The sequence below is a fragment of the Diadema antillarum genome, unplaced genomic scaffold (genome assembly GCF_040938485.1).
Source record: "Diadema antillarum isolate AM-2024a unplaced genomic scaffold, OU_Dant_1.0 seq00000597_RagTag, whole genome shotgun sequence".
Taxonomy (NCBI): Eukaryota; Metazoa; Echinodermata; class Echinoidea; order Diadematoida; family Diadematidae; genus Diadema; species Diadema antillarum.
The window spans coordinates 133,607-153,301 of NW_027271528.1; the positions used below are offsets into that span (position 1 = coordinate 133,607).

At 39.3% G+C, this 19,695-nt stretch overlaps 1 protein-coding gene across 1 annotated transcript in view; it reads right to left on the minus strand.

Annotated features, from left to right (window-relative positions):
- Positions 1 to 5,805: 5,805 nt before the first annotated feature.
- Positions 5,806 to 19,695, minus strand: part of LOC139735751 (ras-related protein Rab-34-like) — a 36,463-nt gene continuing 22,573 nt past the window's right edge. Inside the window, exons 4-8 of the mRNA XM_071646502.1 lie at positions 15,936 to 16,000; positions 9,178 to 9,308; positions 7,953 to 8,046; positions 6,898 to 7,035; positions 5,806 to 5,873 (exon numbers count right to left, since the gene is read on the minus strand). Coding sequence (XP_071502603.1) covers positions 5,806 to 5,873; positions 6,898 to 7,035; positions 7,953 to 8,046; positions 9,178 to 9,308; positions 15,936 to 16,000 — 496 coding nt within the window. The remainder of the gene's footprint in view (positions 5,874 to 6,897; positions 7,036 to 7,952; positions 8,047 to 9,177; positions 9,309 to 15,935; positions 16,001 to 19,695) is intronic.

Below are 19,695 nucleotides of genomic sequence, written 5' to 3' on the forward strand. Positions count from 1 at the left end.
TCTATGGGTTACTAACAAGATTCCACTATCACCCGTGGGCCGTATACTTACAACTGATCACATGACAGCTATCACATGATACTTCAACTGATCATATGACAGCCATCACATGATACTTACAACTGATCACATGACAGCTATCACATGATACTTCAACTGATCACATGACAGCCATCACATGATACTTACAACTGATCACATGACAGCCATCACATGATACTTACAACTGATCACATGATGCCATGTAGGTACTGCTCTAACTAATCAATCACCCACATCTCTCTTATGCTGCACCCAGTCCCATATAAACAGAAAACAGCAGTTAAAAATTCAGTACTGTATTTTCCCAGATAGTAGATAAGAACTTTAAAGTAAGGGAGTACTAAAAGATGAAGAAAAAACAATCTTACAAGGTATGAATCCTTCATGAGCAATCACAAGGAAAAAAAAACCCAAACAAACCTTAATCAACTATAGAAATCAAAGCATTGTTTTCACACGCACTTCAAAGTAATAAGTACTTAATTTGTATAATTATTTCATGCAGAACTGTCCTTTCTAATAGATGACCAATAAATAGCATTTATATAGATTATCTATAAATAGTCACATCAAATACTGGATTAAAGAACAAATGAGAAATCTATGAACTATGCATGGCAACATATTGTGGCCTAGCTAAGGTGTGTTCTGTTTATTCTTATTACGAGCAGAAACAAGCCTTTAAACATCAATGAAATTCTTCACTCAAAATTCACATTAGTAAAAGCTGAAGAAGGTAAAGTGAACATAGGTAGGAAAGGAAGACATGCAGGTGAATTCATTCCTGGCAACACATTACAGGCTGGCAGATGAACAACAAGTTTCTTAGGCTGCGTTCACATAGAAGTATAGACCGATTCTGTGACGCGCTATGTGTATTTTTGGCATGGGCAACACCGACCATTACTGCGGTGTCTTAGCCGACCCCCCCTCCCCTCTCCCCCACCCCCTTCTGCGCACGGAATGAAAAACTGATGCATGGTTGTTTTAGCCAATAGGCGTCTCGTACTGAGTGCGCGAATGCTTGCTTAGTGCGCGAACCTTTGTTACAAGTGCGCGATAAACATGTTGCCTGGGGGTGGGGGAGAGGAGGGGGGGGGGTCGGCTAAGACACCGCAAAATGAGCTCATGGCTGCGCCCAGTGCCACAAATTGTCTGCTGCCCTCAACGAACCCGAATCGGTCTATACTATTCGGGTATTCGGTGCTCGTTTTCAAGGGCACGCGAATAGCTTGAATCAAACGATAGGATTTCCTCACACCGGTTCACAGAAGAGGGCACTATTCGAAAGTACCGAATAGCTGCGAATAGCATAGCATAGTGGGAATCGAGCTTGTACGATTTTCTTGCAGCATATACCGTCTCTCGTTTATGAAATAATGACAATTTTGGTCTGGATTTGCCCTTCAGCAAAAATAAGCACGTAGACTGACATTATGATGCAGTTTAGAAATTGTTAATAAGATTTGCTGGTATGTAGGAGGAAGAAATCCTCACTGCATGGGATGGGGAGTTGATGGTGCGGGTGATGGTGTACTGGGTGCCCGAGTAGCGAATAGCGAGCAGCGAATAGCGAATAGCAAATAGCGAATACCGTATACTTCTATATGAACGCAGCCTTAGGAATAGACATGTGCGTAATATCTGTAGCAACAACTTTCCTTATTTAACACATGGTGCTACATCACAGGCTTGTCATCCTGTCAAGAGACACAAATATTGCAGACTTCAAATCTAAACCTTAAAAGAATTAAACGCCATTTTATCTCCAATCATCTTAGTTATTGCCACACAAATCCTCACAATGTCATGCAAATAAAAAAAAATGCTCGCCATTGATCTACTTGTATTTACTATTCAAAATAAATTTTCTTATGTACTGCCATCACAGAAGCAATTATTAAAGCAAGTATCAAAGCATCATGATTTCGGAATGCATAGATGAATTAGCACAGCACAAATTGAAAGCGAAAAGCCAGATGCGCAATTTACAAATACGGAAGAAACGATCAGCATTGACTGATACACAAGAAATTTTTCATGCGTATATTCTCTGTCAGAAAACAGCACAGTCATACATTCTCATAAATCGTCTATTTGATCAGAATTTGTACAAATGGACTCTTTTTCTGTCATGTCAAGTTGCCACTACATTCTCTGAAAACAAACTGCATGCATGATTTTCTTTTTAGTGTTCATCAATAGTCTCTACTCACACTTTCCCCATCTGTCGAGTCATTGCTGAAATGTCAACTAAAGAAAATTTCTGAACTTGAGTCTGTTTACAAAAGCATTAAAAAAGAAATAATATGTTCTTCACGCAAGGAAGATCACAGACAACAACATCCAAGGTTATTTTCCAACACCATTAACCCGTTGAGGACGGGCTGATTTTGCTACAACACGCATTTCCAATGAATAGACCCCTGCCCAAGTATACCCGGGACTCGTCCTCAATGGGTTAAGACAAACACGTCATTAAGAATGAAAGCAAGAGATTATTATGCGGAGGAGTGAAGATATGGGGTATAAGTCTTCTTCAATTTGCCTCCCTCTATGAAAATGAAATTTGTAAGATCGCAACTGCTGATCTACATTTTAACAAACATGTCGGAAAAAGGAACCAGCGGGACTTGAACCTGTCATCTACTGCTTTCCAGGCAGTGACAATACCACCAGGCTGTCCCTGGATGCCGGCAATGACATGATGAACTCGGAACAAATACCCAAGCTCTGAAATTCCCGCATTGTTATGCTAAAAATGCAGATGAGCAGTTGTGATCTCACAAATTTCATTTTTGTACTGAGGGCAGACAAATTGAGAGAGAGAGAGAGAAAGAAAAAACACTTATACCTCATGTCATCAAGAAGTTGGGAATTTCATTTTCCTGTAATGTACAGGAGCACATTACTCATGTACTCTAAATATCCTCATTTTATAAGTTTCAAAGACATTCATTTACAAAAGAAAAAATGTGACAAGTCCAATTAATGGCAAATAAGTCTGACAGACACTAAACAAATCAAAGATGAATAGATAAATAATTAAATAATTGATTAAAAAAATATATGTGATAAAAAGAAATACATACACTTGTATCTATCTACTATAGTATGAGACAACTGCTATCAAGTACAAATGACCGTATAAGTCATTGTTGCTACTTTATACGAAATATCAGAACTTTTCAATACCAAGCATGTCATGAACTGGAGAAGTATTAATTGGACTTTATGAGTGGAAACAAAATACCAAACCATGCCAGGATTGAGATAAAAGAAACAGATAAAACTGAATGAATACTGCAAACATGAGGACACAAACACAACTCAAAATGAGGAAACTTAATTTTTTTTTTCACCTCACATCACCAGCTTATCCGTACCATGGTCTGCTTTCATAGGCTATTACAAATTTTATACCGGAAAGGGTAAAATAAACTATACGTCAATCTACTGAGAAAAAGTAAATAACCCAGAAAGAAAATAAATATCAGATAGGCTTTCAGCATCTATATCCCTTACTCATAAAGGCACTTTCATATCTCGATACTGGTGAAAACAAACAATAAATCTAAAATGAATCTAAAGTGCAAGACCTATTGCACAAACAAAACTCAAAGTTATTTTTAAGTGGTGGATGTTTTGATTCCATGGAAACAGAAAGCAAGAGAGATAATTTGATTCTGCAAAGGGAGGCAATTTTGCACTTTCAAATGATCTCATAAGTTACAAATAGCATTTTCACGGACTACCTACAAATACAGCGTAGCAAAAACTATGACATAAATCAAGGTGAAATAAAAAAAACCATCAAAACCATGTACATGTAAGGTGAATGATTACATCTAGTTTAAAATGCAAATATGACATGAGGACAATAGTAGCAGAGATTGCTACAAGATACAGAGAAAGAAAAAAAACAACAACCACCCAACAATCTTCATTATAAAAGTAAGATGTGAAAATTTAAACAATGTTGTGAAATTTTTGGTGTCAATATTTTGAGTAAAGTTAGCTCCAAATAGTTGGTAATTTTAATGTCTCATAATCTTGACTGCATGGACTACCAAAAATTATAGCATAAGGTTGAAAATCTGTAAATGTTGAATATCACTACCTATATGTTGTTTTCCTGTTTGTTTGTGGTGGCACAAATGAAACACCTAACTTCATATCTCCCTTTCTGCATCTCTCTTTTCATGAATGATAAAACTTGGGTCCCTTTGCAAAATATGAAAAACTACAGACTACACTTTATGATAAAAACTAATCAATCAGCATTGAATGATATAAAGCAGATTGCTACAAGTGTAGGTTCACTCAGTGTATAAAGATTTGTTTTTCAGAAAGACACTCATTTTTCAGTTACAAAGATTACAAAATTCTTTCTTTGTATGTCAGTGAACTTAATTGAAATAAATCAAAGAAAATAGAAACGTAAACTGCTTATTGCGTAGCTTGAATTTGCAAATGTCTGAAGTGCAACTTCAGTAGTACTCTAGTCTATTATAAAACTAAAGCAGTGTTCTGAGACACTTTTATACCGACATCTTCCCAACCAAAGCATTATATTCATTCAGGCTAATGAGACAGATAAACCCCTAAAATCCCCTAAAATTCAAACAATGAAAGGTGAAATGGCAACCCTAGGACAGAGACTTACACTTGATTTAGATTGCATTATGTAATACACACTCATCCCAAATGCCCGATTTAAACAGAAGAGGAAAAAAATACTAATAGGATAAAGAGAATTGAAGAAAAAAATATACAGGTACCCCACTGCTAACAAACATGCAACTCTAGTGGACAACATTAACAACTATTTTAATAATATAACTGTACTATATCTTTAGTATATGTACTGTACATCACATTTTAGTACTGCCACGTAGTTTCTATACCCTTACACAAACTGGTCCTAGATGACAAATGACATAAGATTCAGTCTAACGTCATCTTATGAACACGTTGCTGCTGTTACAAGCACCTGATGCTGTAGTGAGGTTGACTATCGTCACACTCGGGGTAGAGTTGATGAGTCCTTTTTCAAACAGTTCGGAGCATCGCCATCACAGTCCACTTAAATAGCACTTACACTTGTCACATTTTCACCTCCCAAGCAATAGAGACATTTTTATCACGATAAAAATGAGCACGCTGCACTCCTGCGGCCCTCTTGGGACTGGGCGGGACTGGGACCTTGCGATGGACGTCCCTGACAATGTATTCCACAAGTCGGCAATGGTAATGACAACAGTTGCAAGCTCTCACGAGAAGCGTAAGTTTGTCGAGCGATCGCAGAATCACAATCATCCATTCCAGCAGCATGGGATTGCAGAGGCCGTGTCGAGCCAAACCGCTTGGGCATCTCGCGGCATATGGGAAAGCATCGCTTCCGGTCCTTGTCGCAGCATCACAGTCCAAAGGGTGGTAATCGAGATTCCAGATGATGGGAAACTTCCTCACTGTAGCGCAAATTTGTGCAAATGGTTTTGCCAACAACGAAAAAGAAAACATTTGTGAAAATTGATCCCTCTCTTCCCTGCTTTGAAGGAAACGGCTAATCCAGAAGGAAGAGAAGATGGAGAAGATTAAGTTGCCATGGTGATTTGAGAGGTTGACCCCCAGAGTTTGTAGACCCACTCGGTTGCCGTGGGTTACGGAGGGTCGGGGTTTCCTCCTCTCCAAAGCACCGACGGTAGCTGAGAGGAACTTGACCAGCAAGCGGTGAGCGAGGGCTCTCATCTCCAGGGCCATTCAGTTGCAGCAGGCTGCCTTTTTCCTCTTGCTCGACGACCGGCCGTCCACGTCATCTGGCTTCAACTCTAAATTGGCAACACACAAAATGACAGATGGAGAGAAGTGGGGTTTTCTTTGTGTTTTGTTCATCTCGGGTTTTATTGCATAAGACTTTGCAGGAAAATGTGAACAAAGTCCAATCAAGATTCCTCTCCTTTGACATTTCAGAACTGAGTAAGAGAGGATGAAAGATAATTGCTGTGAATATTAATCCACTGTTGATGTTTTTCTTTTACAAGGAACAAGTGGCTTTTGCTTGCCATGATAAACCATGGGCAAATTGTCAATTCCAAACGTCTAATTTGGCGAATGGAGAGGAAATTTTAATTTGGCGAATGGAGATATGGAACGTGTCTCCAACAGTTGAATTCAATCCATAGCAGTGTTGCCAAGAAACTAACCATGTCATACTCATCATTGCATTGGTAAATTAAATCCTGAAACCATGCAATGTTACATTCTGACTCCTCATTCAAGGGATAATTGGACTTCGTGGGTTCTGTGTGCAAATAGGCAGAGCCACGAGGGGCATACTATTCTTGCTGATTAGCACAGGTTTGATGAAACTGTCAAACTGACAAGGCAACTCGGTCCCTTTAATTCTCAGAGTATCTCGATGGCTGCTATACTGTACTGTTGCATTGCTGCACCTGAGTGGGTTTGTGTGACACTATAGTTTTCAAATTTCATCCTACATTTTTTCATTTTCATTTTCATTTTTAATCTAATCTTATTTCATTTGATATTACCTATTACTATCTTCTTCTTTTTTTTTTCTCTCTCTCAATTAAACAGCTTGGTAAATTGGGGCCAACTGACTTTCTATCCACACATATCACTTGGTGTAACAGCAGAGACTTTGACTGGGGAACGTAAAAGGGATATTTTGAGGGAAACTCAATTTTTAACAAAACCAGCAACAGTGCGCTCGAGCTTAGATGCCAAAGGAAAACTGAAAATATTCATAGACTGCATTTTCCTTGTTGCACATTCCATATTCCATAAAAGAAAAAATATACGAGAAGCCATAGGAAACACAAAAAAACTCACTTATCCTGTTGTTGCTGCTGTCTTCAATGGCAATCTGTCTGCTGGCTGACTTTGCATCCATGTCGTCCAGAACTTTGAGCACCGACGAGTTGAAGGTTATTGCTGCCAGCCGATTAAAGAACTCCTCCACATTCAATCCTACAGTATGGTGGGAGAGGACAGACATTCATAAACATTTCAGACCCTCGCTGTACCTCAGATTTGCTGATCAGAGAGTGTGCTGCAGAACTTACTGTCACAGCTAATCAAAAGAAGGTTACAGTGTTAAGAGTTACCTCAAATAAGTTTAGGCTCTCTGTAGAAATCCTATCAAAATGTGTGTCAAAGCTCTAGTTACCTTCCAGTAATGGACATAATATACGATCATGGAGATGACGACGATGATGGTAATGATGATGAATGATGACTATGATGATGGTGCTGGTAATGGTGATGATGATGATGGTGATGATGATGGTAATGATGATGGTGGTGGTGGTAATGAATATAATGATGATGATGATGAGAGTGATGAAGGTGATGACGATGATGATGATGGTGGTGATGATGGTGATGATGATACTGATGACGATGATGATAGTGAAGTGATGAGGATGGTGAAGATTGTGATTGTAGTGGTAGTAGAGAATACAATGATGATTATGACTGTAATTTTGATTATGGTGGTGCTAAAATGATGGTGATGACAACATCGACTGTAAAGGTGATAGCATTGATGATGATAAAGGGAAAAAAATGATTATAGTGATGATGAAAACAGGAAAATACAAGACAATGCTGATGGTTGGGGAGAAGATGACATGGCAGATGATTATAAGATGAACATTTTAATACCAGTGATGAGAATATCGGTAGCGGTGTACAGTAATTCATGATGGTGATGAAGAGTACGATAATGATTATGATGATGAAGACTTTAGGTACAAGATAATTAACCATCTCTGTGCCAGGGACTTTGGACAGCATGTACAATGCAAAGAGGATTTTCTGTGCCAATCAGCATTCAAAGCACACAGAGGGTTAAAGAGCTGCCCCGCCCACTTTGCGCTGCTCACCTGAGAGAGATGACACCGACCAGTATTCTGCCTTGATCTCCTCGGCAACCTGCATCGCTGCCGTCTCCACTTGCTCTATTTCCTTTGGTGTCTCCTGCCGGTGAAATTCAAAGAGGAGTTTCTTTCAACACCACAGAAATGGGTAAATCAATAATCTGTTTTTATACACCAGTTTGGGTAGTGCGAAGGGTTGGTGGTAACAGTAAAACTAAGCCCCGATATGATACATTTGCTAACACCCATTCTCTCACATCATTGCATTTTGTGGAAATGACACTGCAACGTTTCTTCATGCTGATGTATCAGTTTGCACTTACGAAACATAACTAGGCAGTAATGAAGTATGCTTCAAGTAATACCCTTTCTATGCAGAATCTTGAAAGCGTGTGCAATTGTTGAAATGAGCATTTTATGTCCCTTTAACCCATTGAAAGCGAGCTAATGAATCTTTCTATAACGCACATTTCCCACAGACACCTGCCTGAGTACACTCAAGACTAGTCTTTAGTGGGTTAACTTTAAATAGTGTGTATCATGACAGAATACCGACCTTCAGTCTGAGTTTATTACCTACCCATGCAAAGTTTATCGCCACTAGTACAGTGACAAAACACACAGGTGCCCTTGATGCACTAAACTTTACAATGTACTTCATGATGAATGAACTTTTATCACAGACCATGACCATGGAGTTTCTCCTTCCCAAATGTTAATCTTGAAAGCTGTCATCAAACTGAAATGTCCATTGCATATCACGCAAACATTGAATGTCAGATGTAATACATTAAAGTCTACAGTGTGTCTCTAAAAAAAGTAAACCCAACTTCAACAGCAAATTTTCAGAAAACTATAAAATATTTGCACATTATTTTTTCATGGTAAGATAGTCCAATAAGTCCTCTATCCAATGATACCACGTAGATTATGTAATTCTCATGCATGACTGAGCATGATTCTGTGCCCCTCATAGCAGTCATTATTTGTATACTAATGACCAGTCATTAGCAAATTTATGTATTAGACAAAATAAATACCTGGTCATGTGTATGCTCTCAACCAATCATTTGATTTAGATCTGCTTCATTAATCTATAATAGACATCATCAATGATTGAATCAGAGAGGCTTTTATGTTCTTTTGATAGGACGCAAAGAATTTTTTTTTTTTGAAAGGCGCTTCCTGCAGAATCAGGGAGACTTGACAGATCAGAGTATGGCACACTCACGCAAAGATCCCTCTTTGTGCCGACGAGGAAAATGTGAGGGTCGTGTTTGTTTTCCAGCAATGCCTCCTGGTGCCAGCGCTTGACGTGGTCTAACGTGTAGGCCTCCTTCATGTCAAATACTATCACCACAACTGCAGTCAAGATAGAGAGAAAAGAAATTCAATAAACAAGGCAAAGGACTGCTCAACATTGATACAAGATGTGTCTTGCGCATTTACAAAGTATGTCGGTCACAGGTGCCAAATTTCAAGGCAAATGCTCAAAAACTGAGGGAGTTAGCTCAATCCACAATACATTTGTATGTTTTGTATGATTTTCTTTCATACTGTTGCCATGGTAGTGCACTGTTTGACATTGATGAATGATATACATGGATCTTGCTCATCTACACACTACAGCAGTCTAAATTTGAAGTCAAATGTTCAATAATTGTGAGAGGAAGCCTATTCTACAATATTTTCATATGGTGTAGCAAAAGAAATATGCTGCTACCATGGCAACACATTGGCTAACCTTGACAGAAAACGTGTCTTGCACATCGAAATATCATTGTGGGCATGCGTGTGCCAATTTCAAGTCAATTGCCCCAAAACTGAAATCAAGAGTAGTTTGAGAAGGCAAAATTTTGCAAGAGTGACATACCAACCAACCAACCAACCACATAGTGATTTCTATACTACACCCTCTTTACACAATTTGTGTGGTCGAGGATACAAAGATAGTAATCAATCATCACTTTCGCTTTCTCTGGGCATCAAGACCAAGCAGAAGTACCATCTGGTGCCATCCACTGGATAAAACATGGACAACTTCAAGGACGATAAGTTTCACCCATGTGGCACTACACAATGTTAATGAACTTTCTGAGAAAACGAGCTAATCATTTGAAGAGACATACACTGTACAGTACAGCTGTATTCTCGGTAGGGTTTGAATGCTCTTCATTTTACAGAGTGCCCATGTGGTGATGTCACAATCTTTTGTTATAGCTCAGTGCTGGTTACAAACAATTGAAGGCATTGTTTACCATTTGCAGATGAAACAAAAACCCAGTGGTAGTGCTTCAAAAGAGTTCAAGAGTGTGAGTTAGAAACAACCAATGTAGAAATTTGAATCAGTATAATTAATGTTCAGTATTGTTAAACATACAAAATATGAACAATAGTTATAATAAAGATGTTTGTAGACTAAACCGTCTACAATTATGGTTTATTGGGAGAAATAGTGATATCTCCATATAAATTAGGCTTTATTGCAAAAATTTTACACGGTAGGATGTTTTGTGATACAATTGACCTACACATATGCATCAAATGTGATATTTCAAACATTTTTTAAATCACTGCTCCCAATGGTAAGCAGTACCTTTAAGTTTTCCTTGCATGGGGTTTCAGGCAGTGGGTTGGACCATGATACTAGCATGGTTAGCAACTACTGTGTTCACAGACATTCTGGACTACACAAAGTCGTTTACAAGCAATTTCAACGGAGGTGAAAGGCTACGACTTCGCGCTTCTGTACATTACAAATACATCGATGACCACTTTACCCCATCAAGCCCCAAGACAATTTCACTGATCACTACATTGGCAACTCTGAATTTTACTGCATATCTCTCAAAAGATTAACGTATGGATCTGGCCAGTTTAATAGTAATTCCAATAAAACTGCACAAATTCAGAAAGAAATTGACAAAACTTGTTATCTACAAATGCCAAAGACTCCAACTCTCCCGCTTTCGACAGGAGATCTCCCGCCGAAAGCCCATTTTTGCAGAATCTCCCGTTCTCCCGCTTGAGATTTGATTTCTCCCGCTTGAAATGATATCTTACTTAATTTCATTGCACATTGAAAAATAAGCCTTAGAAAGCGTGAGAGAGCATCTAGAACCCTAGACCGCAAGGAACTTCGCGCTCATGACGTGCCCTTCGCGCACATCAAGTTGAAGTCTCCCGTTTGCTAGGGGTTTCGGGCGGGAGAATCTCCAGATCAGAAGGTTCTTGGGGTTGGAGTCTCTGAAATGCACTAACTGGAACTCGACAAAAACTGATTATTCTATTTTCTCACATGTGAAGAGCTACAATGTGTTTAGGTATAATAATGGTTCAAATATAATTCATATAAAAGATATATATACAAATAACACAATGATTTTGGTCAGTGGGTTACCTTCATCAACCTCCTCCTTGTGATCATGGCCCATGCTACTGGTTTATGTACTAGCAATCTGTGACACTTTTGGCATTGGTCTCTTGGGCCCGAATTCACGAAGGTGGTACAAATGAAACCATGGTTTAAACCATGGAGCGCCACCATGGAGCGCCAAGTGTCGCACAGAATATTTCGTTACGAAAATGGTCATTTCGTCGATGAAATGATTATTTTGTAACAAAATGACAACACTTTGTAACTAAATGAACATTTCGTCCACAAAGTGATAATTTTATTAACGAAACGGTCATTTTGTCGACGAAATGACCAATTTCGTAACAAAATATTCTGTGCGACACTTGGCACTCCATGGTTTTTGTCCATGGTTTAAACCATGGTTTCATTTGTACCACCTTCGTGAATTCGGGCCCGTGTGTCTCCACTGCAGCTCATAAGACATATTCCAGCCCTCTCATTAAAGGTAAAACATACAAACCCTGTAGTTCTGGTAAGGGTTTGAGAACCTGTCTTGCACCATTTCATATTTGCTTGCAATATATCTAAAGGGTTTACCAAGAAACTTACCTGGCCAGGATGATGAGCAGTTTTGGAGTATTTTGAGATTAAAAGTATAGAATGATAAAAGTTGGTATACCCACTTTTATTCCATGGATGATCCAGGCTAACTCAGACTCGGGGACAACTCCACCCTATTTCAGACAATCTACATGCAGTTCGTGATCGCTGTATTTCATACATAGGTGAACATTCATTTCGTATGCGCACCAAATAGAACCTCTTTGATGCATGCGTTGTATCAACTCAGCCCCTGACTGTGACCAGCCAGAACGCCAAGCACTCCCATAGTACACCTGTACAATTCAGAGGGACAACTCGGTCCCTCGTCAAAGCGAGTCCGAGTTGTCCCGGAGCCCGAGTTAGCCTGACCCCGATCGGGTAAGTTCTGAGATTGTGACTCCAGTGAACCTTTTTGGTTTATAATATTTCGCATTCTTGTCGTTACCCAACGAATATTTTGTTATTATACAGCGTTATTCCACACATATCTTAGGCAAACAAGTACATTTTGGAGCAAAATTTGACAGTTCTGCAGGTCTAGGAGAACTATGTTTTACCTTCAGTGTGTAGAATGCTGTATACAGGCACTTTACTTTTGATGCTATTATGGACTATGTCATGCAACCCATAAAGAGAAACATGAGAAAGCAACGAAGAGCATAAAAATACACCATGAAAGCTCAAATCAGCCAACAGGAAAGCCAATGTGAGTAATGGCATTTAAAGATGATTCCACAGCGGAAATTTTTCCTTGAAATTTGATATCAAGTGCTGCAAAATAAAAACAATTAAGCACTGTCTCAAATTTGTTAGGAACAGTCACTTGTGCATATAAGTGTACATTAGGAAGTGTGTGAATAAGTGTAAAAATTCAAACAAAATCCTGAAAGATACAATCCCAAAGACAGCGTAACATTTAAGCCAGGGTATGGGTATGTGTGACAAATTACATTATTTGTTTTTCCTCATTAAATGAACATTTTGATCAGTATTTGTAATTCAACTTCCAAACGGTAACTTCTAAACTATAACTTTCCCAGCAACCACATCTGTCTTCTCTTTATGTGCTATGAAATACTGAAATAGAACCTTGCATATTTTTCTGGTATCTTCCCTCCTCTACAAAATGCATGATTTTGTAGTTTGAAATATAACTAAAGATGGCAATAGAACTGAGTCAACTGACTGAAAATAAAAAATATTGCTAAAGGGCAATGCCTTCACTAATGTTTCTAACTGTTACTTTAATGCACACACACAAAAACCCAAATAGATTGCTTAAAATGCATTGAATAATTTCAACTTTGTCTCAGAAACTAAAATGACCCGGTGTACCTGTGCATACATGTATACTAAACTTTGTATGAGTGTGACTATATGTGACCCGCGACAACGGTTTCAGGCAAAAGTCGCAAGAGCAAATTCCCTCCTGACGGGGTACAAAGATTTTGACCATTATTTTTGTCGATTTAGGGTTTTTGCAGAAATCGAATCTTTGATATGTTTTCTACATATACACTAAATTTCAGAGCATAAGACTAAGGTTTTCCTATCGAAAATGGAATTTTAAGCACTATGTTGGATCGCACTCGTCAGTTTTGAGCTTCTTTCGAACGCCGCGCCAATATCCCCAGCGTTGCTACGGCACAGGGTTGCGCATGCTATTGGCTGGTGCGTCGCATACATTTACATAATTCGGCCTTCGGAGACACCAGTTGCAGCGTTTGGGGAATGCTTTGTCCACGCGCGCACGATTACATGCTCCATTGTTCTTGGCTATAGTGGTTTTTACGCTCGCTCTGTAGTGCATGCTCTTCGTTTGGCTTTCTATCCAAACTATTCTACCGCAATGTTCGACAACGGAAGTGAAACAAAAATCATGTAGCATGACATAATCGTGTGAAAAGAAAACTAGTTATTCTCAGGTTTGTCTACTTGCACATGTAGTAAAAATTATGACAGCAGACTGACTCAATGGAAGGTAGATGAGAGGAAAGGAGCAGTCACATGTGACTAATTATATTCATACTACACGTCAAGATCGCATCAAACTAATGAGTCGTGTTTGTTTGTGTGTTTGTTTTAATTTCAGTAACACCATGAACAAAGCAATATATGAATGTCTTGTAAAAGCAAAACAAACAGGAAGCGTTACCCTTGCGAGCACAAAGACAACTTTAGACAAGTCAACCACAATGAAAACGCGATTTGTAAATGTGTGGATTTGACACAGCTCCAGTTACATGCACACGGTCATGGCGTGTGGATGCCATTGCGTAATGCGTGCACCATACACATGTTCATGTACACCATACGTGCAATTATCGTATTCGCCATCTTGAAAGACGTACTGTAAACAAACCCGAGCGAAACGCATTGTTTTTCGGCTCCATACGCTGAGCTCCGAGGAAGGTGCCCGGGAAATTTGACTCTCTCAGTGAGCCAATCAGAACGCGATACGGTTGCTAAAGGTGGAGCTTAACATCGATTGGCACCATTGTACGGATGGGTGATTCTCCCCTCGCATCGCCGCTCAGACATTGTCTTTGAGAAAGAGGTGAATCTTCAAAGCCTGTTTTCTCGCAATTTTGTCAGGCTAACAACTTAAAAAGTGCATTTTATTTCTCTTTCTATGCCCACTTATGGTGCCGGAGAATACAAGTGTTTTATATCAATGCAAAGCTTAGGTAATGGGCAATGTGATTCAGTGAAAAAATGAATTTTCAAAATTCCCGACTTTTGCCTGAAACCGTTGTCGCCGGTCACATATATCCTATAAAAGCAGTAACTACAGCAGCAAGCAGAAATCATGAAAGATAATTCTCGCTATCGCCAATGACGTAAAAAGTACCCGGATGTTGATTTAAGCGTTATTTACGGTGCATTATGGGATAGTCCGGTAGCAAAGTCACTTCCGTTCGTACGCGCGTGATACGTGACTAATGCTATTTACACACACAACCGACTGTATTCTACATGTACTTCCGGTTTTCTCGACTTGAATTACAGCTTATGATTTGAAATTTCTCCATTCTTAAGAAATTGCTGTTAATACGACTATTGGTTGCTGCTGCGAAGCTGCCATGTGTTGTTCGCACGACAATAAATGAAAAAAATCTGCAGAAATAGGACCCTTACTGGCATGCGAGACGTGACGTGGCCGCGTGGGTGAAGTTTGCGGGTGACTCCACAGCGCAGTACGTGCACGCGCGACTTACTAGTAGTGGTAGTAGCACTAGGTAGTAGGTCTAGTGCCTACGTACATTGTACGGTACTTACTTGGAAGAAGTTGCTTCGGAGACAGGATAAATTCGAGATCACTGTTCGTTCCCGATTGTGTTCGCGACATTTCGACAGAGAACAAATTAAAAATAGATGGGCATTCTATGACGATATACTGTATATCCAGGTGGGTGAATATTTTCCAGCATATTTTCAGCGTATGCAGAGATGACTGATCTGTGATGTGCACATCGATCGCATGATCAAGCAGTACGCTGTACCGGTATGTGTTAGCTTATGCGCTGCGTGCAGTAGTGGTGCATGCTAATGCAAGGCCGCCCGGCCGCCGGCGCCGGCGGGGACTACAGTGTACGAGTATGACAGGCCTGGCCACTCGCTGGCTCGGGCGGTACAGCGGCCTACTGTACTAGTACCCGTGGTCGGCGCGGCGCTATAGGTAAGGTACACGTACGCGCACGCTAGCGTTGTGCAAATTATGCCCAGCGCCGGAAGTGCCCTTGCTACCAAGTGCACTAAATCTTGACGAAAAAGCCACATCCGGGTACTTTTTACGTCATTGGCGATAGCGAGAATTAGCTGTTGCTATGATGTTATAATGCTAGTGTATAATTACAAAATTTCAGCAAGGCCAAGAACATGGAAGAAAATGTGATACCTATGTATGATAATATATTCTGCATGATGCATCAATATTCTACCAGCTTATGGTACTCTTGAGTATGCTATCGTTATAACTGACAATTTCATTAAATTTTCCTAAGTTTCTGAGTGATTGCTCTACTCACCATGTGCACCTCTGTAATAAGCTGCTGCTATACATTTAAATCTTTCTTGACCAGCCGTGTCCCATCTGTGAAGGGGTGTTGGAGAAAAATGAAGAAACTTGACATTGATATATCAGATTAAGAAAATTAGCAAAGTATCATTCTCAAGTTCAAAGCTAAATGATCGGCGGTAGTACACAGTGTAGTACCGCCCATCATTTAGCTTTGAACTCGAGAATGATCTACACTGCAATTTTTCCAAAATAACGTGATAATTCCATGATTTGGCCTGTGTATCACAGCCTACAGATGGTTGCGTACTGTGTGTATGACCACTCATACAGTGTATACAAAGTACACAGTATATCTGTAATATCATCTTCTTTAATATGTGTTGAATTGGCATCATGTATGTGTCAATAGACAGTCATGCGCTATTAACTATAGAGTCTTGAATGGGGGAACTTTATCATATCGAGTGGTGCATACTCTCTCATGCGCTATTCTCAACTATTCAATATGCACTCCTGGCATTGAGCACTACCTATATGATTCCACTTAAGCTCTACCTTTGCTAAGAATATTAAGATGAAATTGCCCCTGAAACTTCACTGGGGCTAATTATGGCTGCGTAAAGTGTAAAATCTAATATATGCAGTATCGTAAGTCTACTACTCATCGACTGCCTATTTTTAGATTGACCACCCTCGTGCCATGGCTTTCTAGTGTATAAAATCAAAAGTACGCGTGGGACGGGGCGCAATATGCTGCAACATTCGAACATGAATACAAATCAAGAGAAATTGGGGGATACAGGTAAATAACCTGAGGCCACAGGAGGAAAAAGAATTGACAAAAATCCTCATTAGTAATACACATAATTATTGTTAACGTGTCTTTGCCATTCACTTGTATTCTTTATCAATGGGAGAATGGGCGGACGATAAAATGATGAGCTTACGAGTCAACAAAATGAGCCTGGGATATAAATCTGAGGTATTTCCTGCCTTGAGTGAAATTAAATTAAGGTGAAATTGAGGGATATTTTCAAAGATACAAACCAGGGTATTTAAAGGACAAGTTCACCTTCATAGACATGTGGATTGAGTGAATGCAACAATATTAGTGGAACACATGAGTGAAAGTTTGAGGAAAATTTGACAATCCGTTCAAAAGTTATAAATATTTTAAGTATCTGCGCAGTCACTGCTGGAAGAGACTACTACATGTACAGTGTATGATGTCACATGCGTACAACCATATAATGAAAATAAAAAGAGAATTTCACAAAACTTTACTTTTTGATGCACATTTCTTCGACTTGCTACTGACGTATGTTAAGGGTAATATTATTCCCCCTGCCTTCTGAAAGAGAGAAGTCGAGTGTTCTTTTGTTATGCGAGAAAAATGGAAATATGTTGAATTTTCATTATTCTTTCTTTATATCGTTGTACTCATGTGACATCACAAGCTACAGTAGTCTTTTCGTCCAGCCGTGACTGAGCAGAAACTTCAAAAATTCATAACTTTTTAACGGATTGTCCGATTTTGCTCAAACTCTCACTGATGTGTTCTACTAACATTGCTGCATTCACTCAACCCACATGTCTATGAAGGTGAACTTGTCCCTTAATATACTGTAGGTCTCATGCCACATACATTACATGAAGTCAACAGTATATCTTAGGGCGCATTCGAGCGCTCTCCTACATTGTACAGTGTATCGTATAGTAACCACACAAGAGTAGCGTGTAAACGCTCCCAAAGTGTACTATACCGTATTGTTCCAACAGTGGACCACTTCCCAATGTGTTCAAAATGCATACCATACCGTACCGTTCTATGCCAGAGAGTGCTTGAACGCAAGGTGGTCCAAAAGCGTACCGTACCAGCTGTTGGCGTGAGAAGAATGCGCGTAACATGTACTTCATCCTAAATACAAAGAGTTGACTCTCTTTGTTCGTGATACCTGTATGTAGCGTATATAAAGCGTGCCAGGTGCATGACCCTGTAGCTACAAAACTGCACCCCTCTAACTTTAGTCCAAAAATAACTCATGAGGTACGCTTTTTCCACAGAGCACGTGAACACTCCCAATCTGGCACGTGTACGCTACTGTACGGTACAGTTCGGTTCACTTTTTGAGCATTTGAACGCAGCCTTTACACCATAGAAATCTGGACAAACATACTTTCATATAGCTTCTGTCTAATGTCCAAAAGAATGCATGATGGAGGCATTAAAGAGCTTGAAAAAGACAATATCTATCATACTCAAAAGAAAAAAAAGAATGTGTGGGCCACATTTACCGACAAAAACCATGAAATTACACTGGATAGAATTTATACTGTACTTGTTTCCACAAGGTCAATTACCGGTACCTGAAACGTGACCTTCATGATACCTTGTACCTGCAAAGGTACTTGATTATAATCATTAGCCATAATGCCATTTAATGACAATGAATGAAATTAGTCTGTGAGCCAGACCCTGCCACTATCTACCCAAGTGAACTATATACCCGAGTGAAATGTAGATTGACCAAATGTGAAGCACTATCATTTGTAGCACTCTTGCCATTGGCATTCAAGGCGGGATGGACTACAGCTCTGTTTGCAACAACAATGAAAAACAAAACAGAACCGGGTATTGCGACAGTGGCAATGCAACCTTGATATTCAAGTTATTGATTAAAACAAGTGTACAAGGAATTAGCTGCCTGAATTTAAGACTAATCGAAGTATGTAGTTGGATCATATGGGTTTCTGTGCGTGATATAAACCAAGTGTGTAGAACACTGCAATGTCCATGGTATACATGTAATTATAGTAAGGTCTAAACTAACACAATTAAAATATTAAACAATAGATAAATGGGAAGTTATACTACATTGTATGGATATTTAAAGACAAGGTCTAGAGTGCTATTTAGTTTTATACAACATTTTATGCAATAACAAGCACTACAGTATGTAACTTTATGCAGCACTGTACACTGCACTGCGTATGTCTACAGTGTTTAATGTCAGAATTATTGCATTTTTGAAATCTTTGTTTAACCATTAAAACTATTATCATTAGTACTATTATCATGACCAATATCATTATTACTAATATCATCCTTATGGTCATTATTCCGGTAAATAGAATTGTTACCTCCGCCAAGGGAGGAGGTTATGTTTTCGTTACTGTTGGTTTGTTTGTTTGTTAGTTAGTTAGTTAGTTACATGTACATGTAGTTTGTTTGTTTGTCCACGTGCAAAATAACTCAAAAAGTTGTGTGCAGATTTGGATGAAACTTGCAAGAAAGGTTGGAAATGACACAAGAAACAGATGATTAACTTTTGGTAGTGATCCGGAAATTTTTATGGATTTTATGAAGGATTTTCGATATTTTGCCACATAGGGTCAATGAACTTGGAAGTTCAAGCTACGCATTTTTGAAGTTTTCATGCACGCACTAAAGTGCATGCTCTAGTTTCTGCTGGGGCGAGGCGCGTCGCGCATCAGAGGGTTTATGATGTAACAACGGCTTCTATATTGGGAAATCAGGCAATTTTCAATGGGTGGAAATCACTGATCTCTATTGAAGAGCAAGATATCGGTGGAAGGTAACTGCTTGGCAGAGGTCTGTGCTCTCAGAGTGCTTTTCTAGTTATCATTTTAATTCATTCCTGCATCAACTTTAATCCCTCTTGGTGCCTTCTCTCTCCCAGGGCTGAGCGTGTGGCAAGAACTCAGGTTGTGCAAATTCACACAGACCAGTCACATGTTTCATGATT